This window comes from Megalobrama amblycephala, linkage group LG10 (genome assembly GCF_018812025.1).
Source record: "Megalobrama amblycephala isolate DHTTF-2021 linkage group LG10, ASM1881202v1, whole genome shotgun sequence".
Classification (NCBI taxonomy): Eukaryota; Metazoa; Chordata; class Actinopteri; order Cypriniformes; family Xenocyprididae; genus Megalobrama; species Megalobrama amblycephala.
The window spans coordinates 24,110,701-24,137,423 of NC_063053.1; the positions used below are offsets into that span (position 1 = coordinate 24,110,701).

A 26,723-nucleotide genomic window follows, 5' to 3' on the forward strand; every position below is an offset into this window, starting at 1 on the left:
ATCAAATTGAATTATTTCACTCTATTAACCTATAGGTTTTGATGAAAGTGAAGATGTATGAAATGTACATCTAATTCATGGAAATATTAAATAATAACCTCTTTTTTAACAAAAAGTATTGCATTTAAAAATAATAACACAAGTAATGGGGTTCATCTTACCCCAAGGGTCTAATTTTATATTTTTACTTCACCTATCTAACACTACATTTCACAAATGTTGATATTTAATTGAAATGACAAAATTAAAAATAGTGTAGCTTGTCCTCAAAAGTGCCGATATTAGATTTTGTCAAAGTTGGTACTGACCAGAGTATTCAGTGAGGCATAAATAATTTCTAATCGATGTTTTAGCTGTGGTCTTCTTTTTTTATTTAGAATCATTATAAAGGAAAATGCTGATTGGCTGCTGAGATTGTGGCGGCGGAACAGGAAGTGAGCGCAACATTGTAAACACTCCAGCCGTTTCAGCTCATGTAGCAGCCGTTCGCAAGAGAGCATTTAACGCGAATGAACTCTTTTAGTCACATTATGCGTCCCGTCCCAACGAATAGCTTTTGTTTCTTTAGCAGCATCGAGTTAAATATCTGTGACATGAAGTGATAAAATATACTAGTTGTCCATATCCTTACTGGCAACGACGCAGCATCAAAGGTGAAGTTCCCAGCATTCACACACACAAGTGCTCATAGTAAAGGGTTTCTTGAAAATGGTCATTCAAATTACCTGATGTTTCTCAGGAGTCAAAATGATTATAATGAGTGAGGGATAAATAAGAATGCACATTGAAGATAATAAACTGGTGCGGACAGGAAACTGTTTACTGATTGCTGAGACATAACATAAAATCTAGCATTCCCTTCAATAAATGAACGTTAATGTAATTAATCGTTTCTAGTCAGACAAAAAAAAAAAAAAAAAATCTTATATTATCTTATATTTTGATCTAGGTATTAATGGGACCTACTTAAAATGTGGGAAAATAGGCTATTGGAATTTGGAAAGGACCTTCTGGATGAAGACAGACTTATTATGAATAATTTCATAAATATCTGACCATGTGTGAAGTACTAAATCTAGTAATGTTTCTTTAAAACTTCATATGTACACTGCCGTTCAAAAGTTTGGGGTCAGTAAGATTTTTTAATGTTTTAAAAGAAGTATCTTCTGCTCACCAAGCCTGCATTTATTTGATTAAAAATACAGACAAAAACAGTAATATTGTGAAATATTATTCCAGTTTAAAACAGCTGTTTTCTATGTCAATATACAGTAAAGTGTAATTTATTCCTGTGATCAAAGCTGAATTTTCATCATCATTACTCCAGTCTTCAGTGTCACATGATCCTTCAGAAATCATTCTAATATGATGATCTGCTGCTCAAGAAACATTTCTTATTATTATCAATGTTGAAAACAGTTATTTACATTTTTATTTCATGATGCTATGATGAATAGAAAGTTCAAAAGAACAGCATTTGTCTGAAATCTAAATCTTTTGTAACATTAAACACTACCGTTCAAAAGTTTGGGGTCAGTAAGAATTTTACTTTTATTTTTGGGGGATAGAAATAAAATTAATCAATACTTTTATTCATCAAGGATGAGTTAAACTGATCAAAAGTTACAGTAAAGACAATTATAATGTTAGAAAATATTCTATTTTAAATAAATGCTGTTCTTTTGAACTTTCTATTCATTGAAGAATTTTGAAAAAAATTTTTTACACAACTGTTTTCAACATTGATAATAATAATAATTGATAATAATTTCTGAAGGATCATGTGACACTGAAGACTGAAGTAATGATGCTGAAAATTCAGCTTTGATCACAGGAATAAATTACACTTTACTGTATATTGACATATAAAACAGCTGTTTTAAATTGGAATAATATTTAACAATATTACTGTTTTTGTTTGTATTTTTAATCAAATAAATGCAGGCTTGGTGAGCAGAAGATACTTCTTTTAAAACATTAAAAAAATCTTACTGACCCCAAACTTTTGAACGGTAGTGTACACTGCCATTCAAAAGTTTGGGATCGGTAAGATTTTTAATGTTTTTAAATGTCTCTTATGCTCACCAAGGCTGCATTTATTTGGTTAAAAATAATTTAAAAAAATTGCAATTAAAAATAACTATTTTCTATGTGGATATATTTTAAAATGTAATTTAATCCTTGCTGGAGTCAGCAATATTACTTTAGTCTTCAGTGTCACATGATCCTTCAGAAATCATTATAATATGCTGATTTGCTGCTCAAGAAACATTTATTATTATTATCAGTGCTGAAAATAGTTTTTTTCAGGATTCTTTGATGAAAAAAATAGTTCAAAAGAACAGCATTTATTTGAAATAGAATCTTTTGTAACATTATAAATGTCTTTACCGTCACTTTTGATCAATTTAATGCATCCTTGCTGAATAAAGGTATTAATTTTTGTTCAATTTCTTAAAAAAAAAAAAAAAATCCTTCCGATCCCAAACTTTTGGACGTCAGTGCATATTTTATGTCTAAAGTTTGATGTATATTTTATTCAATATGGTATGCATTATTGACTTAACAGGTGCACTGAGAGTTTACATGGTCATAGCTTTGATAAAAATAGAGAAAATCTACTGAAAGGGTGCATTAATATTCGTGTACACACTTTTATTTCATTTTAGGCACATGAACTTGCAGATGACCTTTTTACGCAGCTGAACATGGGTGTGAGGGGATTACAGTACTTTATGGAGACATGTTGCCCAGACACTTGTGTGCCCGTGGACCTGAAACAGATGGCACTGAATCATGTCAAAGCCCATCCGGACAGCGCTGCCACGATAGTAGTGGACGGAATGGCCTGTTTAAGGTACTGGTATCGCTGTCGAGCTTGGGTCCATGGTGGTCAGTGGCAAGAGTATATGCATATCCTTCAAGAATTTATCGATGCATTCATGGCTGCAGGTATACGATTAGTCTTTTTCTTCGATGGAACTGTCGAGGAGCAAAAGCGGGCAGAATGGGTGAAGAGGCGTCTGAGAGTCAACCAAGACATAGCAAGAATATTTCAGCACATTAAGACTTACGGTCAGCAGCCAAACAGCAGAGACCTTTTCTGCATTCCCTCTGGACTCGCAACCTTCTCCATGTTTGCCCTCAAAAGCCTCGGCCAAGAAACAAGATGCTCGGTCCGTGAAGGAGATTATGAGATTTCCGACTATGCTTTGTCTCACAACTGCGTGGGCATCCTTGGTCAAGATACAGACTTTGTTATCTACAACACGGTCCCATACCTGTCCATCAGTAAACTCAATTTAAACAGAATGACAACAGTGCTGTTCTCCAGAGAGAGGTTATGCCAAGTTTTGAAGCTGCATATGACTGACCTTCCTCTCTTATCCTGTCTGTTGGGTAATGACATCGTGCCAGAGCAGCAAATGCAGCATCTTCGCAACAGTGCTTTGGCGTCATATCGAAAGAGAAACAAGCAAGTTCAGGGAGACAAGGTCTACGCTGTTGCAGAGTTCATTACCGTTCATCATCCCAGAAGTGAGGAAACATTTGGTGTTTCCTCACTGTTGTTAGCTGAAGCAGAGGAAGAAGCTTTAGAAAAAGGAATACGCATATATTTACTTCCAGGGCAAACGTCCCCTTGGTTAAAGTGCAGCCGCCCCTTTCCTGAGTCTGTGCGTTCGATGGACAAGTATGTTCCCGCTGAAATATTACAGGTAAGAAGGAAAAATGCACAGTGGGGTCCTTATTGAAAATATGGGATTAAAAATCTAATTTAAACATACAAATAAACAGTTTTACCATTTCTTTTGTTAATGTTTAGATTTTTTTTACTCCGATAGTATTATTTGTATTCAAAACGATGGAAAATTGTATTTAATAAAAACACCCAGACGGACCATGGTTTTGTTTCTATTCTTACTAAGTGTTTCCATGTTGCAGGCAGCGATAGAGAAGCACATGCGGGCAGAGTGTTTCCTGATCTATAATGTGTTATATGATGGAGTCGTGGAGTGCAGTAACTCATTGGAAGATGAGGATGAGGTGGAGTTACCACCACAGGCCATCTTATATTTGCCTGTCAGAGAACGAATCTATGGCCTGTTACTGCCAGTGCTGCCAGGTGCGTTTCATCTCTGTATTTATTTAGAGTTTATGGAAAATGTAATGGTTTATGTTGCTTTTCTGTTTTGTTGAGGAGGAAGCCAACTAAACAAAAGAGAGCATGTTCAAAAACTCCATCTCATGATTGGCACTAAAGATGTGCCTGAAGCCGAATACTATGTTCGAAAAGGAAACCACAGATTTTGCAGAGCCTCTTAAGGGACATGGTAATGGGGAAAAATATGAGATGGGAGAGAAAACATATATTTCAATGCTTTTGCATACTCTCACAATAATGTAGTTGGCTAATTATAATTTGCGGGCATCAGGGAGTCACTATCAATATGCAGGGTATTGAAATCGCTTTTAAATGCATGCTCATTTTTTACTTTTTATTTTTACGAGTTCGTGATCTCAAGTACTCTGTGTATAGGGAGCGGCGGTACTAATCGCACATTTTACAAGATAAGATATTTGTCAGTAACGCTCAGGATCCGTTGCACACCAAATCCTCCAACATCATCCTGTCAGTCATCTCTCTTTACTATCTTCACGTGATAAGTGAAATCTGATGTACTGTAATGTAACTGACTACCACTGCAAGCCTAACCATGTTCTTTTAGGGCCTCTGTAGAATGCGTTATTCACTTTCCAGGCACATCCCTAATTGGTACTATCATGTAATGTCAATTTCTCCAGTATAAACAATGCGTTCTGCAAAAAAGCATTACAAATGGTTCCCACCAGTGTTTGTTGTTGTAAAAATGTTGTTAATTGAAATAAAATATAAATATTAGATGGAAAAACTTAGATGAAAAACTTTGTCCACTAACTGAAATAAAATAAGTTTGAGTTGAAGTACTAAAATTACTAAATCTAAAACTGAAATAAAAATATATTAAAGTTAAAGGGGACCTAATATGCCCTTTTCTCTGATGTCTCTGAAGTCCACAGTGTGTCTATGTGAAGTTTTAGCTCACAATACCCCACAGATTATTTTTTATAACATTACAACAACACTTTTTGGGGGTGAACTAAAACGTGCCCTTTTTGTGTGTTTCCCTTTAAATGCAAATGAGCTGCTGCTTCCGGCCCCCTTTCAAGAAGAGGGTGGAGCTTCAAGAGCTCATGCACCGGCATACCTGCAACAACAAAAAAGGACAATCTCACGCACTGAAAAAGTCAGAAACTGTCAGTAGCAGTGTTCAGTCTTAATTGTTTCAGAATCAACCTTTGTGAAAATCCAGCATTGAAAAGACCCTCATTGGTGAAGCAGTCCGGCGCAAAATGATTGGCGCAAACGTATAAGACTTAACCAAATTTAACCACAATATCCTCAGTGGGGCAGATAGTCACCGGTTGTGGGCGGGGTTTCTCCATATGATGACGTCATCGTAGGGGGAAATCTGAATCAGCTCGTTTGAAGAGACTGCTTTTGATTTATGGGAATTATAAAATTATAGGCTGGTCGTTCTCACACACTGCAGACGATTTTTCACACACGCAAACATTTTTTGCATAAAAGGTCCCCTTTAAGTAAAATTATTTTTAAAAAGCTAATAAAATCACAATTACATAACAAGATTACAAAAAACGTAAGCTATAATTAATTATAAATTAATTATAAATAAATATAAATATAATAATATAATAGTATATAAATAATACTAAACAACACTGGTTCTCATGGTAATGGAAAACTTGGAAAATAAGGGAATTTTTAAAATTTTGACTTCTAAGCTTGAAAATTTTTAAATCTTTAGAAGTCATGGAAATGTAATTAAATGGCCAATAAAATTTGTTCTGATTATGTAAGTAAATTATGTATGTATATATATGTACTAGTAAATTATGTATGTATGTATGTATGTATGTGTGTGTGTGTGTGTGTGTGTGTATATATATATAATATATATATAATATATATAAAATATAGCTAAAGCGAAGTATTTTTTTTATCAAATTATTTTTGAAGAAATCTAGACTGTTGGACTGTTTTTTTATGTAGTGATCTTGGGATAAAATTATTATGATTTTATTTTAAATATTATCCATGTTTTTCCTTTCTTAACATCTAGGTGTTTTGCTGAGGTACAGAAATATAGGTTGTCTCTCTTACACTGTTGTTTACAGAAAATAGATCTCCATTGCTCTATACGATTCTGGGAATGGTCTCATTTCTGTCCAATATTTGTGGTGTGGGCAAATATGTGGTGAATGTGCTGTTGAAAAGAAAGACCAGACCAAAGGGGACAAAACGTATCAGATTTCAAACTGTCAGGACTACACTGTAATTTTGGAAAGGCTCTGTCAGTCATATTATTTCATAACATACAAGTTGATTGCACAAATTCCCTTTATGTGCCACTTTTAAAGGACTTTAAGATGTTTTCAAGATGATTTTTTTCTTTACTTTTCGCACTCAATTTACGTTAACTTTTCTCCTTGTTTTATAGATTGTTCCGGTCACACTGTGTCAGTCAAGGAATGGTTTGTCTTCCCAGGAAATCCACTTAAGGAGCCTACCAGAGTTACTCCAAAACCCCTTAACTATACAAGTACATATTTCAGTAGTTATGTTTCACATATTTGCTCATCGTAATGAAGTACCTCACATAGAGTACAGCAAATGTGCTAAGCATCACACACACTACCTCATCTGATGCTGCTAAGTAATCCTGTGATAATCTCAAGAGATATATGTTCTGTTGTTAGTGTACACAATTCTCTTTGTTTGCTCTTTTGTGTTTCCTCGTATCAGTGATTACATGACACAGATGCTTTGTGATAAAAAGAAAAAGGCCATCTGGTTTGATCAGTGCATTTCGCTGCACAAATTTCATCACAGCATTACAGGGATCCCAACCTGGGAATATTAGGGAATTTTGAAATTGATTTCTTAGTCTGCAAATGACAGATGCTGCATCCGAATATGCCTACTTCCATACTATATAGTAGACGAAAACAATATGTGAGCTGAGTAGAATGTCCAAATTCATAGTATTCATAAAACAGGAGAAAAGTACCTAAATGACCTACTGCTTCCCACGAGCTTCTGAAGTGTGCATACGATGGACACTTTACTATCCCATGAGTCCACGGGAGAGGATTTGTGAATGGAAGTGAAGCGACGCAACTGATGCCGTAGGTCACATGTCAATAGCCCCTTTCACACAGTCTTTACTGCTAAAATGCCGGTAAGTGATCATGTGTGAACAGAACCTTTTCAAATAAAATGGTAAATTGGTTCTGGCAATTTAGGCCATGAGGTGAGGCCATGTTGGGCTGCTTTAGAGAAGAGGAAGAGTTGTTGTAGTAGAGTGTTGTTGTCATGCCGTCATTTTACGCCAGACTGCTTCACAAACGAGGGTCAATTCAACGCTGGATTTGCACAAAAGATTAACATGACGACACATGCTAGTTGATGAGTTGAATCAACTCCACAGCAACTACATAAATTTATCCACTAACCATTCAGAAACGTCCAGTTTCATTCTAAAAGTTGTAACTTCTTCCTGAGTCTCTCCATCAGTGTCGACTCCGGTTTGAACAATGTAAGGCTGAACACCGTTACTGACAATCCTCATTTTGGCTGCGTGAGATTCTCCAGCTTTGTTGTTGTTGAGCATCCGAAGCGCGAGCTGTTAAAGCTCCTCCCTCTTCTGGAAACGGGGCTGGGAGCAGCAGCTCATTTGCATTTAAAGGGACACACACAAAAATTACGTGTTTTTGCTCACACCCAAATAGGGGAAAATTTGACAAGCTATAATAAATGATTTGTGGGGTATTTTGAGCTGAAACTTAAGACATATTCTGGGGACAACAGAAACTTTTACATCTTGTAAAAGGGCCATTATAGGTCCCCTTTAATATTTTTTTCATGTAAATATGCGCTAGATGGACATCTTTGTCCGTTGCGCCATATCTCGCAGCTTTTTCAACATGTCATGCTCGAGGCCTTCTTTTCAATTCATCAGCACTGCGGCTTTGCAGTTTTAAGAGCAAAAACACATTCTGTTTGATCATCCTGTCACTCAGACGTCAAAAAATGTTGTTAAATTGAACAGATAGTAAAACTAAAGCGCTTTTCCTCATGTGGGCGAATGAAGACCACTGCGCAGCATTTAAAAATAATTTCCGATTACTGACATCACAGAATTTACCAGTATTTTGGTGCTGATGTGTGAATGGTATCCTATTGGTAAAAAAAGCCAGAATACCATTGCTTGTGTGAACAGCATAAGTCAGTCTGGTAATTTTACGGTAATTTGCCAGGATTGCTGTGTGAAAAGGGCTAATGGCGACATGGCAGATGTATTATATCATATAATACACACATTCATACTGTACAGAACATACTTTTTTAACGGCTGTAAAGTAAGTTTCAAATTAAGTGTAGTACCTACTATATAGTATGCCATTTCGGATGCAGCAAATGACATTTCTTGAAAATAAAGTTTTCTAGTTATGCTCAGCTAATGTCCATCAGCTATATTTGTGAGTGCAATCATTTTTCAGTAACCACAGATGATTGTAAAAATCATAGCCAAAATATACGGGAACCCTTTTATTCTAATTGTTATTCAATCTTTCAATTTACTCTCATACACGCCAACCCCCACAAGTTAAATTTGTGGTCAATTTGTGATCAACAGAAGAGTCCCCTGATCTGATGGCTCTGTGGTTTAGGACAGACCCAGAGGTGAAAACAGTCCAGGCATCAACACTCCTGGATGTCTTTGACCTGTTTGAGTTTACTGAAGAGCTGAAGCAGTTTGACAGCCCTTTGATTGCTGTGATTTGTCTTGTAACCTACATTGCCATTCAGGTGTGTTTAACTTTTCATCGTTGATGCCATGGACCACTGAGGTTTTCGCTTGAATGTAAACAAGTGGCTTTGTTCGGGTCCATTCGCACCACGTATGCTCTGTTAGCCTTTATTTATTAATGATGTGGACTCATTGCATGTCAAAAGAGTTCAGCAGTGTCTCTTCAACACTGTTTATTGTGTGTAGCCCTTATCAGACAACTCCGATACCCTTGCATTGTGTATAGATGTGTGTGTGGTGATGCTTGATGCTTGTTGTGTATACCTGAATAAAAACACTGTTTGCTCTTGGATCTAGGCGAGACAGCTTTCTCTGGAAGACATAGATGCATATCTAAGCCAAGCTGTTTGTGTCCGATTCAAATCCTTCACAGAAATGCAACAGCTCAGGGTGAGTCATTTGAGCCACCTCTGCCTTTCTGAAAACATTGTTTTTACGCTCACCCATTTTAACTGGGCTTGGTTTGGAGTCTTTTACAAAACTACTGTGGTCATGCTTATTTTGTAACATGGCTAAAAATGTTGTAACATAGCTAAAAATGGACAATTTCACATTTGGTTCGATTACTAGGTCCAAACCTTTTCTGTGCCCCCATAAGAGAGGCAGTAAAGATGCAGTCACAGTTGTTCAGCGTTTTTTTTTTTTTCCTCATCGAAATCTAGTCATTTTAATAGAAATCTCAGTGATCTGGAATTTTGTGTTATGGTGAAAGATTTCCTTAGATGGGATTCGCCACGTTGACCAACAAAAACCTGCCTGGTTTGAAAGTGATTTCTATGGCCCTGTTTACACCTGGTATTCAGATCCATTTTAGTCGATTGGATCACAAGTGGATGAGGGAGACACATTCCCGTTTACACCTGCTGTTTTAATCTGTCTCTTTTTTCCACTTTCAACCACTTCTGTCCTGATTTCTTCATGGGGAGGGTCAATGGGTAAACGTATGGGGTTTTTTTTAGTTTTTTTTTTTTAGATCTACTGGACAAAATAAGCTTGTACAATTTACATATGAACGGAGACTGCTTTCTGCTCTGACAGCAGCAAGACAATGGCAAACGCTCTGAGTGTGTGTTAGAAATCAGGAATGGTGAGAGAACATTGTGCTTGGTACATTTTTCATCTTCAAACCAAACTTGGGTCTTTAGCTGACAAGGTTTGGCTAGCATGTTTCCCATAATGTTTATGCATCAGTAGGCGGAGAGTAGGCAGTCTTTAGTGGCTGTTTAAACATGTTTGACCACATGAGCGTCTACACTACGAAAGCAATCCGGTCAAATGCGTTTTCCACTACCTCTGGAAGTGGTTAAAAGTGTTCTAGCACAAACTGTTTAGACCCTGATTACACCTGTATTTAGCGTCGTGTACTTGTGATCAGATTGACGAAAATGCTTCTTAATACTAGGTGTAAACATGTAAACAGAAATTTTTGACCTGTGAAATTTCGCTAATGTTGACCTCACATTCACATCATGAGAAGTGCTAACAATAGACCTTAGTCAGGGTAACTGTGAAGGACAGAAGTACAGTGCGTTCAGTGGATTGTACTTTCAGTATGCAATAACTCCATAAAGCAGTTTTGAATGTTGTGAAAATTAAGTGATCTAGGACCTTTCTACATTGCATGCTATTGTAAAGAATGTAAGTTTATCCCTCACAGCCTCCTTTTCATCCGCGTTAAATTCAGTATGGCGTCTAAACTGACTAAGGTCTATACCAGGTTTCAAGCAATCTTCAAAATTTTGCAGGCTACAACAGAAAGGGATTTATGAAAGAGTGAAAGTGTAGAAGAAAAATGGATTTGTTTTTAAATAAGAATCAGCGTCAGCAGAATGCATTTAAGTGCTTTTTGTTTCTTGAAAACTGCGAGAGATTCAGCTGTCCAGGTAGGATTGGGAAGATCATTCCAGCAGGGGAATTTCAACAGGATAGTTTACCTGAAAATAAAAAATGATTTATTATTTATTTGTTTTGTATTAAATTAGTATTGGATTCCATTGAGTTTAATTACATGGACAAAAAAAAGCATTGAGACATTTTTCGAAGAAAGAAAGTCATACAGGTTCGACACATGAAAATTGTGTCATTATTTACTCGTTCCAGACCCGTAAGACTTTCGTTCATCTTCAGAACACAAATAAATATCTTTTTGATGAAATCTGAGTTTTCTGTCCTTCCATTGACAGCTGCACAATTGAAACTTTGATGCTTCAAAAAGTTCATAAAGAGATCGTAAATCTAATCCATATGAATTGAGCGGTTTAGTCCAAATTTTCTGAAGAGACTCGATCACTTTTTATGATGAACAGATTTAATTTTACACTGATCAGCAAACATAAACAGAAGCTCAACCGAACCTGAGCACTAGAACAAACCTCTTGCTGAAGCTCAAACGTGCTGCGTAACACGAGAATGAACCTCGTTGGTTCTCGCACATCAAGCAAACATGCTGGAGCTTCCATTTACCAACTGATGTGTGAGTTGATTTAATGTTTACATATGAATATAAGTCTAAATTAAATCTGTTCATCATATAAAGCAATCGAGTCTCCTCAAAAAAAAAAAAAAAAAAAAATTGGACTAAGCCGCTCAATTCATATGGATTAGTTTTACGACCTCTTTATAGACTTTTTGAAGCATCAAAGTGGTGGTTGCAAATCTGTCAATGGAGAAATCTCATTTCATTAAAAAGATCTTCATTTGCGTTCCAAAGATGAACAAAAATCTTACCGGTTTATAATGACATGAGGGTGAGTAATTAATGACAGAATTTTCATTTCTGGTTGAACTAACCCTTTAAGGCATGGTTTTATGTGAACTTTCAAGTGTTGTTGACCACGTAGATCACATTAGTTATGACTTAAACTAGCTACAGTAGATGACAAACACTGTGCTTCCATGTCAAATCGGCACAGCAACATGAAGTTGCAACAAGTCATGGCCTTTTTCTTGAGAGATGTATCAGATTCTTTTGCTATTTGGAAAAAAAAATGGGAGAAAGAGACTAGAGGGATAATTTCTGGTTGCTTTGTGACATTCCTCCCAAAAACTACTCTAATTGTGGTCTGAACCTGAGAGTGATGCTCTGGTGACGGGCTCCGCGTCGTCCCCGCCGGCGACCACAGGGCTATTTCAGCTCCCACCCTAATTTAAGCCTCCTATGCGTGCTATTTCAGACACAGCCGCCAAGGGCGGCCTGTGGTTTTGCAGTGCTTGGATTGAGAGCCCTCCCCACAGCACAGATAATGGATGATAGAGGGACAAATTAGAGCCTCTTGGGAGATATCCATGAAGCCACCTCCTAATTTACGGATCCTCCTGTGTCTACGACTGTCCTCTTTACGTCTAGTGTGATTCCCTCAATCTGTTGTTTTCAGATGCAGATGCATATCTCGCCCTTGACTCATGAAACGTCAAGCTGTTGACAATACAAATGAACTGTTAAGTTGTATTTATATTTTTACAGATTGTATGTTTATTTACTTTTGCTAATGTGGTTCCCAAGCAAAGAATTTCAATCACCCCTCTATAGACAAAGACTGACTCTGTATCTTTTATGGCTGTAATGGCTGTTTATTGTGAACTTGGCTGCAGTATTTATTTATATATGGTCCCACGTGTTTACGTTTTGGCTCAAGTGAAGTGATATGGCTCGGTTTATGTTGCCCACAATATGTTGGACGATGAATGATAGCGTTGAGGGATTGTGTGTTTTGAGGGCGCGCACAGCGACAGGTGTCGGATTGCTGGCTGACCCAGAGACGCGTGTGTGCTCAAGGCGCGGTGGCGACAGCCTGCCGCTGGCCAGATGAAAGTGTGTAAAGCTCTCCTGCCTCCCATGTGCCATGGGGTGGTGGGAGCACCTGTTACACGCGCCATTGTTGTCTCCCATCGGGAGTTACACTGTCACATCTGCCTGAAATGTGAAAAGGGGTGGGGTGGTGGGGTAGGGTATTAGGAGGCAGAAGAGCCAGACAGATGGCAAGAGAGTCTCCAGGGGCTGCCTGATTACCCCCGTCTAATCAGTTTCCCCTTGTGTTGCTTTGTCATAGTAAGGGAATGTAAATGCAAACTAAGGATGCCACTACACAGCATCTGTAAGGGATGAGAATCGTAAGGAATTTAGCGATAACAATTCTGATTCCACTTAATGATTCAGGCTCAAACATGCTTGAAATAAATTAATACTTTTATTCAGCAAAGATGCATTAAATTGACTTTTGTTTCAAAAGATTTCTAATTCAAATAAATGCTGTTTTTCTGTTCATCAAAGAATCCTAAAAAAGTATCACAGGTTCCACAACATATTAAGCAGCACAACTGTTTTCATTGTTTCATTGATGATATTAAGAAACGTTTCTTAGCAAATCAGCATATTACAATGATTTCTAAAGGATCATGTTACCCTAAAGACTGGAGTAATGATATTCAATTAGAAAACTGTTTCTTTAAATTGTAATAATATTTCAAATCTTGAAAGCATAGGAGACATTTTTTAAAAGCATTTAAAAAATGTTACCAACTTTTAAACAGTAGTGCTATATATATTTTTATCATTTATTACAGAATTACTGAGTGGGTGAGTCATTAGACTGATTCAAACTGATTCATTCTGACAATTTATGAATTAAAGACTGATTTGATCAGTTAAAATGGCTCAAGAACCAGTTCAGAAACACTTGAGGCAAATTATTTTTTTGGCATATGTTCCATTAACAGTTCTGCACAACAACAAACTTGTGAACTAATGACTCTTATGAGTCAGATCTTTTTAAACAGTCAAAAAGATGCGCAAATCAAAGTGTTAGCAGTTCAAAATCATTACGATAAAAAAAAAAAAAAAAACAACAACTAAAATCTTTTGCATTGTGCAAAAGCAGATCTTAATCTGGTTCATTGGTGGATGAATGCAGCCATTCAAGAACCAAATCATTCATTTTTTAAAGAACTGGTTCTTGACTCCCAACCCTTTACAAGCCTGGGTTCAGATACAGCCCACCATGTTTATTTAGTAAATCTAAAACTGAAAGTTCATTGAAATACCACACAAGATTCAGACAAGCCTTGTCTTGTCATGCATTAATGTTTACAGTAGTAACACCGAGCAGATGTGCATTAAGGTATGGCACAGGTGCGGAGCCTGATCACAAGGCTGTAGTTTGCCATTAATGTTGAGCTGCGTGTCCTCAGGGGGTCCAGCGGTCCTTCAGGCATCTGGAGCAGCTCTCATTGTTCCCTGCTGAAATGCTTGCAGAGCAGCTGCTGTTCTGGTTTGTTGTCCCACTCTATACCTTTACAGCAGCAGGGTGGCATCAGCTTTGTCTCGAGGCCTATTGACTTCCACGCTGAGCAATTAGTGGCTTTAAAGGTGCTAAGACTTTTACGTGTCTTTTTAAGCGGTTTAATCAAAGCCGGTCTACTTCATCCCACTCTCTAAACCTTATGCATAACAGTGAATGTGATTAAATGCTCTCATTTCACTGAAGAGGCATGGTTTCAAAGAGGAAGTCAGGCCAGAGTAAACAGCGTAATATTTCAAACGACGGCCTGGCTCTCAATCTGTGCGCCTGGAAGGCGCGGGCAGTGGGTTGCTGCTGTCACTTCGGCTTTATCTCCAGCCTCCCTTTTGTTTGCTTTAGTCTAAGCTGTGTTTGAGAGCAGAGCAGGTGGCAAGCCAATTTTACATTTTCGTGTCACGGAAGCTAATCAGCCCCTCTCTTATCTCCTGTGGGTGGGGGACCAGGTGACCAGCGGACAGTTTGGTGGGGGGGTGGGGGGACCCTTTGTAAACATCCCCTTATCCACGCAGCCACTTCAGGTGAGCTCTATGGGGTCACACCCTCCCTGAGTTGAAAGACACAATAGGTAATAACAGCATGATGAATTCGAAACCAAGCTACTGGAAAAGTGCTGTCATTTAAAGGAACAGTTCAACCAAAAATAAACATTCTGAAATCATTAACTTGCATATTTACCAACCTCTATGACTTTCTTTCGTTCGTCAGACTCAAAAGAAGTTTAGCATAATGTTCCTGGTGCTCTTTTCCACACAACAACAGGGATTTATTGGCATGATTTTGAGGGGGAAAAAATCCAATTCCATTTAAAAAAATAAAAAATAAAAAAATTCCAGGTTTGCTGTACTTGTTTGTGGGGCTGTACAATTTGGCCAAAATGTTGTGATTAGATATCAGTATGGCTATAAAATAATAATAATAAATAATAATAACTATTATTATTATAAATGAAAACAAAACATAAAATATTACTATTGTAATATTTTATTGTAAAATAAAAAAATCAGGTATTTAAGAAAAATAATATGATTTTATTTTACATTTATTTTACAACTGTAAAATTACAATACTAAAATTCATGGCTGTCTTAATTTCTTCATTTTCAAACGTTAAACCATCAAACTTTTATTTTGACAGAAAACCGCAGGCAGCCCTTTTCAGCTTCTTTTTTGTTAATAACCGGACAGAACATACATTCACTTAATGAAGTGGTAGCCTTTGTGATTTAAGTCATATCATTATTCCAGTTTTATTTTGATTAATCCTGCAGTCCTGGGAACTGGCTAACAAACACTGTCAAAAAGAAGCATTATGGATCCATGAAAGTTATCCATTATGTAAAATATGATTCTGTATGATTTTAATGAATTTAAATTTTATATGCTGACAATATTCGTTCAAATCTCTTTCATTCATCTTATTACTTAAGTTGCGGCTGGTTATGAGACATGCGCCTACCAGTATTGTTTGGTATGTCAAACTTGCCGACATATTTGCATGCACACTGACTTGAATTTAATTTGTATCCTGCAGTGGAAGGTTTTACAGAACACCTACATTTTGGTTTAATTCTCACACAAAGATATTGTATGACTTCAGAAGACATATAGTTTTTACATTTGTTGAAGTGCGGTCAAATTGTCCATTGTCAGTAATCAGAAGTCACTTTCAAACCAAGCAGATCTCTGTTAGGGGGCTTTCAGACTTGGTATGTTTGTTGCAGTAAGAGTCCATGCTAGTGTTGTCAAAAGTACCGACCGCAATACCAAGTCGGTATTGAAATGTTAAAAATGAGCACTGTTGAGCGGATTCGTAAACACCTCTCATTGGCCTTTGTGTTCACGCGTTCATCAGATCTGTCTGTGATTGGCTACAGCGATAAACGCTTTAAATCATGTTGTAAATAGTCAGCAATGACGCTCTTCACTGAGCGCTTACACAGATATGTACGGAAGCATTTGAAAGCTATGTCAAACGCTCCCACTTTCAAAACGCTTTCACATTCAAACACTGTGAAACATCATTGTAGCCAATCAGACATATCTGATGAGCGCGTCAACACTTCATTCCACTGTAGAAAAATGAAGCCAAAATTTTCCAGAAATGGCCGTTGTCATCTTGCGCTGAGCCTGAGTCTGCACAGTAGTGATCTTGCCTATACTCAATCGCAAGCACAGCTGTCAATCATGATGTTATACCCCATTTTTATAGCATCAAATAACTAACTGAAATCAGCATGATAAGAACTAACTAAAATGATGGAAACAATCAAAATTATTTGCAATTGGATTTTTTAGTTTGGCTTACGTCCCATGCGATTACATGGAGAGGGCGGGGTTTATGACCTATACTGGAGCCAGCCACCATGTGGCGATCGAAATGTTTTGGCTTCACGCAAATTTGCGTAACCAACTTCTACGTGAACGAAATCTATATGGGGAAATTTTCGCCCAAACTCTCAATTGCGCAGATTCCTATTGAAATGGCTGGATTTTGTTTGCATAATTTCATAGTCAACGGTAAATGTGACCTCTCCTTTGCAAACTATTGTGTTTTTGTACTTTATTTCTTATACCATGCTATAATCCCTCCCCCATGCAGACCCCTGTTGTAGACCCTAGGGCCATCCAGCTCGGCTCTCTCTTTGTGCGCGGTCTGACCTACCTCATCGGAGCCAACAGTGCATGTGGTTTCCCTTTCCCAATGGATGAGCTCATGCCGTGGAAGACCTTTGACGGCCTGCTCTTCCATTCAAAGTATCTGCAAGCCCACTCGGGTTGTCCAAAAGAGGAGCTTCTCGAAGGCAATGTAAGTACAGGAAAAAATGCCATTGGCCCTGTTTACATTTGGTATTAACATCAGGCTTGGATGATCCGATCACAAGTGGTCAGTTGAGACAGATACTTACATTTTAATCTCACCAAAAACATGACATTTCAAAGCCACATTTAACCAGCCACACGGAATCCTTGTTTTAGCAAAATGGTTGAATGACAGGTGAGTGGGCAGTCTTGGATGCATCTGAACGGATTGGTATTTACACTACAAATGCAGTGTGGTCGCATCTTCGAATGTGGTTTGGATGATCAGATCACAAAATGTTTATAGCTCTGACAACTTGTGATCAGATCACCAGAGACTTAATATCAGATGTAAACAGGACCTAGCATGATCCTTGGAATAATATAAAGTGGAATATGCAGCTCTACCGAAGCTTATTAACATGCTGAAAATCAGGGCAATTGAAAATCAGTTCATTGTATGGCCCACACGTATTTTGTTTACTGGATTTTGTTTAACTTTGTTTACATGTCTTTGGCTTACTGCAAAACAGTTACAGAATCTCTTTTGTTTTTGATTGCTGTAATGTTTTTTCCGGAGCCAAGGGACCAAAACGTCTAAATTTTTTAACCCACACATATAAACATGGGTTTTTAATTATAAATGCAGTCAGGAACTAACCCAGACTGTGCATGGTCACCTCATGGAGGTCTCCGTACAGACAGAGGGTGCACCTCAATCGGCTCCTAAAGTTGTGAATCAGTATATCATGTACACAAATTCGGGCACTGATAAGGACAGTAAGGATGCTGGTTCACTAAACATTTAGACACTGATGGTGTCACTACTGGTATTTATGAACAACTGCAGAACTGAGATTTTTTTGCTATCTATTTGTAACACAGTTCGTAAATATGGGAAGAAGGAGGCGGGAACCGGCGAACATTCACCAAAACTTTAATTCAAAATAAACGAAGAACAAAACGAAAGTAATGCCGGCAGACCCTCACGGACGTCTGCCGGCCACACAAACATAATAAAACATAAAATAATATCCAGGCCTGGTCCTCTCTCGTCCTTCACTGTCGTCGCTCCTCCTTTTATGCCTCCGGAGCTCCTCCATGAGAGACTCGAGGCCGGCGTGCCTCGCAGGTGGAGCTCATTATCACTCGTGCCGTTCCCTCACGGCTCTCGCCCGCCCTGCTCGTCACACTATTTTTTCATGTTATTTAAAGTACATTATGATAAATTCCTTGTTACATATACCTGCAACATTTCAGTCGTAAATAAATGATAAATGTTAGCTAGATTATTCATTACCTGTCTAGCGATGTATGTTTATGCTAAAATTAATTAAATAACAGATTCTTTTTTTCAAAACATCTATCACGTATCATTATGTGTATTGAGTTGGCTCACATGGTTTGTATAGTGCTTTAGAAGTGCTTTAAGCGAACATTGATGCTCCCTGGTTTTCACAATGCATTTTTGGGACTTTTTAGGGAGCGAACGTTTTTTTTTAATTTTGCAATTCATACAGCCCTTAAAATGGCCGACTCCCTGATCAGTGTCCTGACTGCTGAACTAGGGAGCTGATTTAGACGCACCCATTGACAGTGGCCCCGAAAAGTACTTTAAAAGGTTAGTTCACCCCAGAAATGACATTTCTGTCAGTAATTACTCACCCTTATGTCGTTCTGTAAGACTTTCATTCACTTTTGGAACACAAATTAAGATATTTTAATGAAATTTGGGAGCTTTCTGTCACTCCATTGACAGCCTACGCAATTTCCACTTCAAGCCCCAGAAAGGTAGTAAAGACATCATTCAAAGTAATCAATGTGACTTTAGTGGTGTAACCTCAATTTTATGAAGAGTCATGAGTGATTTGTTTGTACAAAAAACATAATTTACCACTTAATTGACAAAATTTTAATCTCCAACGCATTCACGCAACAACATCTGCTCTCGCACCCTTTAAAGGTGCTGTAAGTATTATTTGAACAATGCTGTTGGACATTGATGATATTTGAAATCAACCCAAACAAACCCACCCCTCTCTTCATTGCTCCGCCTCCAAAACTCACACTCCAATCCTAGCCACCCTGCTCCGAGTCGGTCTCAAACCCCCGGCCCAATCGGCGCTGGCATGTGAGGCGAATGCACTACCAATGACATTAAACACCGCATTCTCTAGCAGTCGTCAGTGTGCAGTGGTTTAATAGCAAAACTCTCACTATGACACACAACAAATTCCTTCATGAAAAATAAAGCGCAGTTGATGAACAAATGACAAGTAGGCACAAAAAATTTAGTCGCAAACAGCACAGCAGCTCCAGACAATCAAAACCCAGTGTACTCACATCATAAGCGGGATCAAAGCAGCCTCCGCATCTGTTTTCAGGCCTTCCCTCTTAGCTCTCTCCAGCGCTGGAAAGCTTTTCTAGAATAAATGCGAGTCCTAAAGCGCTTGCCCAGTCATAAACCTTCATTCCAGTGATATTCTTTTGAGCTTTTGTATTGTCCCATTTCTCGTTCTGCAGGTTTTTTTTTTTCTTGCTCGTTCTCTCTCCTCGACCGTCATACGCCCCCTAATGCTGATTGGTTAGACGTTTGTTTTTGGTGTCGGCCCGACTAACTTCCAAACAATGGTTTTGAAATACCACTGAGTCCCCCTTTAACACCTTGAATGTCTGAAAAAAAACCCCATCAAACCAAATGACATCTTCAAACAAATGTTGCAGGACCTTCTCCCAGAACTGAATGTCATTAGGTATAACACTTTTTAAGAGTGTTCAAATATCTTAAAGGTGCCCTAGAACTTTTTTTAAAAATATGTAATATAAGTCTAAGGTGTCCCCTGAATGTGTCTGTGAAGTTTCAGCTCAAAATACCCATTAGATTTTTTTAAATTGATTTTTTTTAACTGCCTATTTTGGGGCATAATTAGAAATGAGCTGATTCAGGGTGTGTGGCCCCTTTAAATCTCGTGCTCCACGCCCCAAGAGCTCGTGCTTGCCTTAAACAACATAAAAAAAAGTTCAAACAGCTAATATAACCCTCAAAATGGATCTTTACAAAGTGTTCGTCATGCAGCATGTCTAATCGCGCAAGTACAGTGTTTATTTTGATGTTTACATTGATTCTGAATGAGTTTGAGGCTATGCTCCGTGGCTAACGGCTAATGCTACACTGTTGGAGAGATTTATAAAGAATGAAGTTGTGTTTATGCATTATACTGCAAGTGTTTAAAAATGAAAATATCGACGGCTCTTGTTTCCGTCAATACAGTAATAAACGATGGTAACTTTAACCACATTTAACAGAGAATTTACAAATATCACTAAAAATATCATGTTATCATGAATCATGTCAGTTATTATTGCTCCATCTGCCATTTTTTGCTATTGTTCTTGCTTGCTTACCTAGTCTGATGATTCAGCTGTGCACATCCAGACATTCTGCCCTTGTCTAATGCCTTTCATAATGTTGGGAACATGGGCTGGCATATGCAAATATTGGGGCGTACACCCCGACTGTTACGTCAATTTTTGAATCTAGGGCACCTTTAAGGGACAACTGTATGGATTTGATCAATTATAGATACACATGTTGAATTGAGATTTTTCAAAGTTTATTGTGTATGCATTTAAAGTGCAGTAAGTGATTTCTGAGAATTGCTGTTGAAAATTATAATCAGCACCGTAACAATTTTGTGAACATTTGCTAGATGTCTTTGTGTGTGTGCTGAAAAAAATTGTGTTTGTTCATAGTCCTGGCTGTGTAAATAGGAGAAAAAATAAATGGATCGGACCGATCCATGGAGCACCATAACACTCTTGTAACCAATCAGCAGTAGGGGGCGTATCTGCTCATGATGGGGGAGGAGAAAGGGTGAGCAAGAGGGAGATTTGTAGAAAGACTACATAGAGAGATGGCTGAGATATTACCAAAGAGGAAAAGGTCAGAGGAATATAATTGGGGGAAAAAAGGTCAAGAGCTTTAGGACCCACATTAATGTTGTAAAAGCTTTCCAGCGTTGGAGAGACATTAGAGAGCGCGAATCCTGAAAACAGATGCCGAGGTTGCTTTTTTTCCCCACTTGATATGTGAGTAACATTGTTTTTACTGTTTCACAGAACCAAGATATCATCCATACTTGCTCGAGCTGTCTGATTTGATGGTTGCCTGTGTTGCATAGCGTGTTTATTATTTTGTGGGCGGAGCAATGAAGGGAGGGTAGTGTTTGTTTGGGTGTCGATTTCAAACGTCAACAGTGTTTCTCAGAAATCGCTTACTACACCTTTAAATATCTAATTTGTCTATTGTCTTTTAGCCCTCCTGGATGTCTTTGTTCCTGTCCATCAGAGAGCTGGTGCTGGGAGCCTGCAGGAGGCGCGGCACCCCCGTCCACAGCCGACCGCGCAGACTACAGTACAGAGATGGTGTGGATCACTCTAAATTTCCTTATCTATTTCTTATCCTTCACTTTACTCGATAGAAATGAATTTTCACATTTTCAGGGAAAATGTGTGGAATTCTACAAAATGGATTTAAATAAAGCAAATTGTTGTAATGCCACTGAGAGCACTTATAGACCTTATTTACCAGAGAAACAAGCGCGCCGCCATCTTTATAAAATTGTCTTTGAACTTCCGTTTTGCGGTAGCTCTGTACATTTCTATGGCATCGCTGTCAAAGAATAATTAGTTGGTGAAGTGGATTTACTTGTTGTAGAGTTAATGAAAGTTATCATGAGCATTGTTATGTTTAAAGCAGATGTCTTAACAAATGTCAGTATGTCGGGAAGATTTTTAAACGAGCAGTTCATTCATAAATGTAATATCGCTGTGGAAATACAAACCGGAAGTGAAACGACAACGAGCGCAACGCTGAAAAGGGGCGGGGCTACATAAGGTCTATATTAGCCAGAATTATTTCATAATCAAACAGACAAGGGGCTGTGCATTTGTATACATTTTTGAATGATGGACATTTGATTTCTGTGGACATCTGTGAAGCTTTTTGCAGGCGCATATTTTTTGTGGACCTGGTTGTGACTCAAACAAATGAAATGCATGCTAAGACGTCCAGGTTACTTGCATATAAACAATACCCAGCAGTCTTCATAACACCCTCCATCTGTCTGCGACAGTGGAAACAATCTGTTTGGCACACTATTTTAGATCGAAGGGATGCTTTGTCATAACAAGAATAATTCTGGGTTACTTTTTATAGGTAGCAATCTATATTAAGTAACATAACAAGACAACAAAATTATAACGTGGTGGCTGTTACAAACTCCTTGAGCCCCTTTTGCATTTTACCACCATCCAGAGTTTTGTGGTTCTGTTCTAAGATTAAAAGAGAACTTATGGTGAAATTGTCTCCATCTGGTTTCCCTCTTGATGTCGACCAGCTCATGAACTGCTCATGTTTTGTCTTACAGGCAAATAGACTGTTTTTTATCATCAGATATTTTGGTCGGATTACGGCAGACTGGCCGTGTTTTGAATCTTAAGGTTTTTCCTGTTAGATTGATGTTCTTTTGTTTATACTCGTTTTTGGTCGTCTGGAATTCCAGCTAGTTTATTTTGTCATATGCTGTTCCTAGAGCATCTGTTGTGCACAACATGTTTTGTAACTTCATAACAATCTGAAGAATCGACTAGGGGATTTTGTAGGAAATGCTTGTTGGGCCTTTTTTTTCATGAATACAGTACAGAACCTGGTATGAAACTTTCTTTTTTTTCTTTTTTTTTTTTCTTCAACTAATGGTCTGTGAAAAGAGGCACCAAAATTTGGGCCATGTTTAAATGCAGTTTAAACCCATTTTTTTCTGATTTTTATAATTTCCTAACAAAGATCATTAAATAAATATAATTATTTTTATATACAACATTTTTAAAATTAAAAAAATTAAGGTCGCAAGTAACAGCATTGCAAATTTTGCCAAATGTTTGTAGTTATTGATAAGTATATTTATATATCAATTAAATAAAAATATTTGTATAAAAATTTTTCTTGGGTAACAGAGTTGAATGGGTAAAATTATTTGGTAACAAGTGATGTGTGTTATATGGAAGCTTGTTTCCACCATGGAATAAAAAAATATAAAAGATAATTGTGACTTTAATCTCACATTTCTGACTTTTTTCTCACCATTGTGAGTTTACAAAAAAGTCAGAATTATTTTTTTATTCAGTGGCGGAAACAAGCTTCCATAGTGTTAACTATCTAACATATAATTCGTTATAACAAAAAACAAACAAAAAACATGCAATTTATTTCTCTAATGCTTCGAACACCAAAGTCTAAAGAGTTAAAAATCCAAAACCGAAACAAAATCCTATGATCCCACAATTGCCCTGAAAACCGAAACGAGTTTATATTTCAGTGTGGTGATTCTGACAGTTTGTCGTCTATTCTCATTTCTTTTCTACTTCCTAAACTTCGCCTCTGTTCCCTGATGTTAATTCACCCTATTATTTCTCTGTCACTAAGAGGATTGTTTTGAATCTCAGATGGCCTAAAGTGTCAATTGCGAGATGCTGTTGGGCTAGACATATAAAAAGTCTGGTTTTAATTTATGTGCGTTTGAGGCAGTAATCATTGCCTCAGTCTTTTGGGGACGTGGTGGTGAAGTTCAGCCTTCAGAATTGTACGTTTTATGTTTCCAGTGATGCTCCACTGCAAATACTAATTGTGAGAGAGTCAAACCTCCAATTAAAACTGCATATAAATGCTTCTTTTATTTCTTCAGTGAGGCCTGTGGAGGTTGATGATCTGTGTGGAGAGAGACGACCCCAGCTCCATCATACCACACAGCAGGAGTCCAGACAGCAGCCTGCAGCTTCAACACACTACCAGCAAGGTATACACAGCACACAAACACTTTCACTGGCATAAACAGAATTAAGGCTTATAAGAACAAACCTTGTATGGGTCATATTTAATGTTTTTAATATTAAGAAGTTAATTTGGTATTAAAGATGATAAATAATAAGCGTAATGTCTTCCATAGGTTATAGACCAAGACCAAGACATCCAAAGAGAGGAAGGTATCAGCTTGCACCTAGGTGAGCTCTATAATTTCAACAAAACTCAATATGCATCAGTGTGAACCTGCTATCTATCTGCAGTTCTCAGCATAGATGAGTGCACCCCCTTTGAAAAGTAAAATTTTAAACAAAATCTCAATGAACACAAAAACAGTTTCCAAAATGTAAGACTAAGTTTTATATAACATCTGTTTAACTTATAACATGAAAGTAAGGTTAATAATATAACTTAGATTACACATTTTTCAGTTTTACTCAAATTAGGGTGATGCAAAAATGAGTACACCCCACTGAAAGTCTCTGGAGCAAAGCTAAATTTTAGACTTCAAATGTCTAATTTAACAAGAATTCAACCACAGGTGAGTCTAATTATTTATTACTACAGTTGACTATAAAAGAGTGTTAAAACTTCCCATTTCATGCTGTCAGCAATGGCACCACATGGAAGAGAAATGTCACAAGACCTGAGAAAGAAAATCATTTCTTTACACCAGAAAGGTGAAGGCTACAAGAAGATCAGCAAAGCTTTACTTATCAGTCAGAATACTGTAGCAAAAGTGGTACAAAAAAAATAAAAAAAGATGGAACTGCAACCATCTCACAGAGACGTCCAGGTCATCCACGGAAGTTAACACCTCGACAGGAGCATCTTCTGATGAGAAGGGTTGAAGAAAATCGCCATACAAGTTCACTGCAGTTATCTAAAGAAGTAGAAAGCCAAACTGGGGTGACTATTTCCCGTGACACAATACGCCGTACACTGCAGAGGAATGGCATGCATGGGTGCCGTCCACGAAAGAAGCCTCTCCTAAAGCCCAGGCACAAAAAAGCCCGCCTAGAGTTTGCCAGGGCCCATGCTGACAAAGATGAAGACTACTGGGACTCTATACTCTGGAGTGATGAGACCAAGATAAATGTTTTTGGAACTGATGGCTTCAAAACTGTATGGCATCGCAAAGGTGAGGAATACAAAGAAAAATGCATGGTGCCTACAGTGAAACATGGAGGTGTCAGTGTCCTTATGTGGGGCTGCTTGAGTGCTGTTGGTGTCGGGGAGCTGCATTTCATTGATGGCATCATGAATCCACAGATGTACTGCTCTATACTGAAAGAGAAGATGCTACCATCACTCCATGCCCTTGGTCGTTGTGCACTTTTCCAACATGACAATGATCATAAGCACACATCTAAGGCCACTGTTGGATTTCTGAAGAAGAACAGGGTGAAAGTGATTCAGTGGCTCCTGATCTGAACCCAATCGAACACCTATGGGGGATTCTGAAGACACAAGTTGAGCTTCACTCTCCATCCAGCATCCAGTCTCTAAAAGAGATCATTCTTGAAGAATGGAAAAAGATAATGTTGCAAAATGTCGCCAACTTGTTCATTCCATGCCTAGAAGACTTGGTGCTGTCATTAAAAATTATGGAGGCCAGACAAAGTACTAGATGTAGTAGTTTTTGTTGTGGGGTGTACTCATTTTTGCATCACCTTAATTTGAGTAAAACTGAAAAATGTGTAATCTAAGTTATAATATTAATTTTTACTTTCATGTTATAAGTTAAACAGCTGTTATATTAAACTTAGTCTTGTAAACATTTTGGAAATTGTTTTTGTGTTCATTGAGATATTGTTTAAAATGTTACTTTTCAAAGGGTGTGTACTCAATTACGCTGAGCACTGTGTGTGTCTGTCTGTCTAAAGTTTATTGATGTATCTACCTACATCAAAGTTTGTCCTGACAAACTGTACTTTTGTAGTCTACAGTATGCCATTATTAGTATTATCAGCAATGTACTTCTAATCTGCATTGATAACTGAAATTACTTTTCTTTGTTTTGTTATAGATGGCCCAAGTCTCAAAACTAAACAACACAGACTGATGAAAAATAAATTACTCTTGTGGAAAGAATAGTCACCCACAGAACAAAGCACTTATGAACTGCATTATCAGATGCTAATGTTCACGTCCATATTCTTGGACACCTTAATTTAGATTTTGCCCCACCCCCCTTCAGATAATTAGTGACAGACGTCTTTGCAGTATTAATGCATCACTCAAAAACATGAAATTGTACTTGAATGTGCAGATTTACTAGGCAGATAGGGATAACCCTCCCATTCTGTGTTCAGTGATATCCTGAAAAGCCCTCAGAATTATATCTTATAGTGAGATTACAGTCTTTTTTCTTTTCCATGTGGATGATATGAATCAGTGACCAAAATGGAAGCTTCTTAAACTGTGTGCCAAACCCATTCATTCGGCTCAGACCCTAATTAGTCTCAGATGATCTCTTACCTTTCAACTGCTGGTTTGACGTTGACTCCAGTTGTTTGCAGTTAAAAAGAGTTTTTTGTGTCCCTCAACACATTTAGATTCTAGATTTTCAAGCAGCCATTCTTTAAAAAATTGTTAATAATAATGTGTGTCATTGCATTGAAAGTCGCGGTTAGTGTGATCCAAAGCAGCCGGATGGAGAGATGTTTGGACAGAATTGTGGTTCTGGCATATCATGACCCACTTCGACCTCATGTTTTGTTGATACTGTTTCATGTCCATCATGTCTGTGTGTTCTAGTATTGCGTAAACTTTTTATGTTTGTTCATGCACTATTTTATGTCATGCAAACATTAAAAAAAACTACCTAATATTA

The 26,723-nt window shown here is 37.7% G+C and overlaps 1 protein-coding gene across 1 annotated transcript; it reads left to right on the forward strand.

The window, feature by feature from the left end:
• Positions 1-411: 411 nt before the first annotated feature.
• Positions 412-26,723, forward strand: fam120b (family with sequence similarity 120B). The gene is made up of 11 exons (XM_048205513.1): positions 412-653; positions 2,670-3,716; positions 3,943-4,123; positions 6,561-6,662; positions 8,760-8,932; positions 9,231-9,323; positions 16,829-17,035; positions 21,345-21,453; positions 23,772-23,882; positions 24,033-24,087; positions 25,917-26,723. The coding sequence occupies exons 2-11, from the start codon at positions 2,709-2,711 to the stop codon at positions 25,936-25,938; spliced, it is 2,061 nt and encodes a 686-aa protein (XP_048061470.1). The 5' UTR covers positions 412-653; positions 2,670-2,708; the 3' UTR covers positions 25,939-26,723.

Coding starts and splice junctions, on each gene's coding strand:
- fam120b (XM_048205513.1), top strand. CDS start 2,709: ATGGGTGTGAGGGGATTACAGTACTTTATGGAGACATGTTGCCCAGAC. Junction 3,717..3,942: donor TTCCCGCTGAAATATTACAG/GTAAGAAGGAAA, acceptor TCCATGTTGCAG/GCAGCGATAGAGAAGCACAT. Junction 4,124..6,560: donor GTTACTGCCAGTGCTGCCAG/GTGCGTTTCATC, acceptor CTTGTTTTATAG/ATTGTTCCGGTCACACTGTG.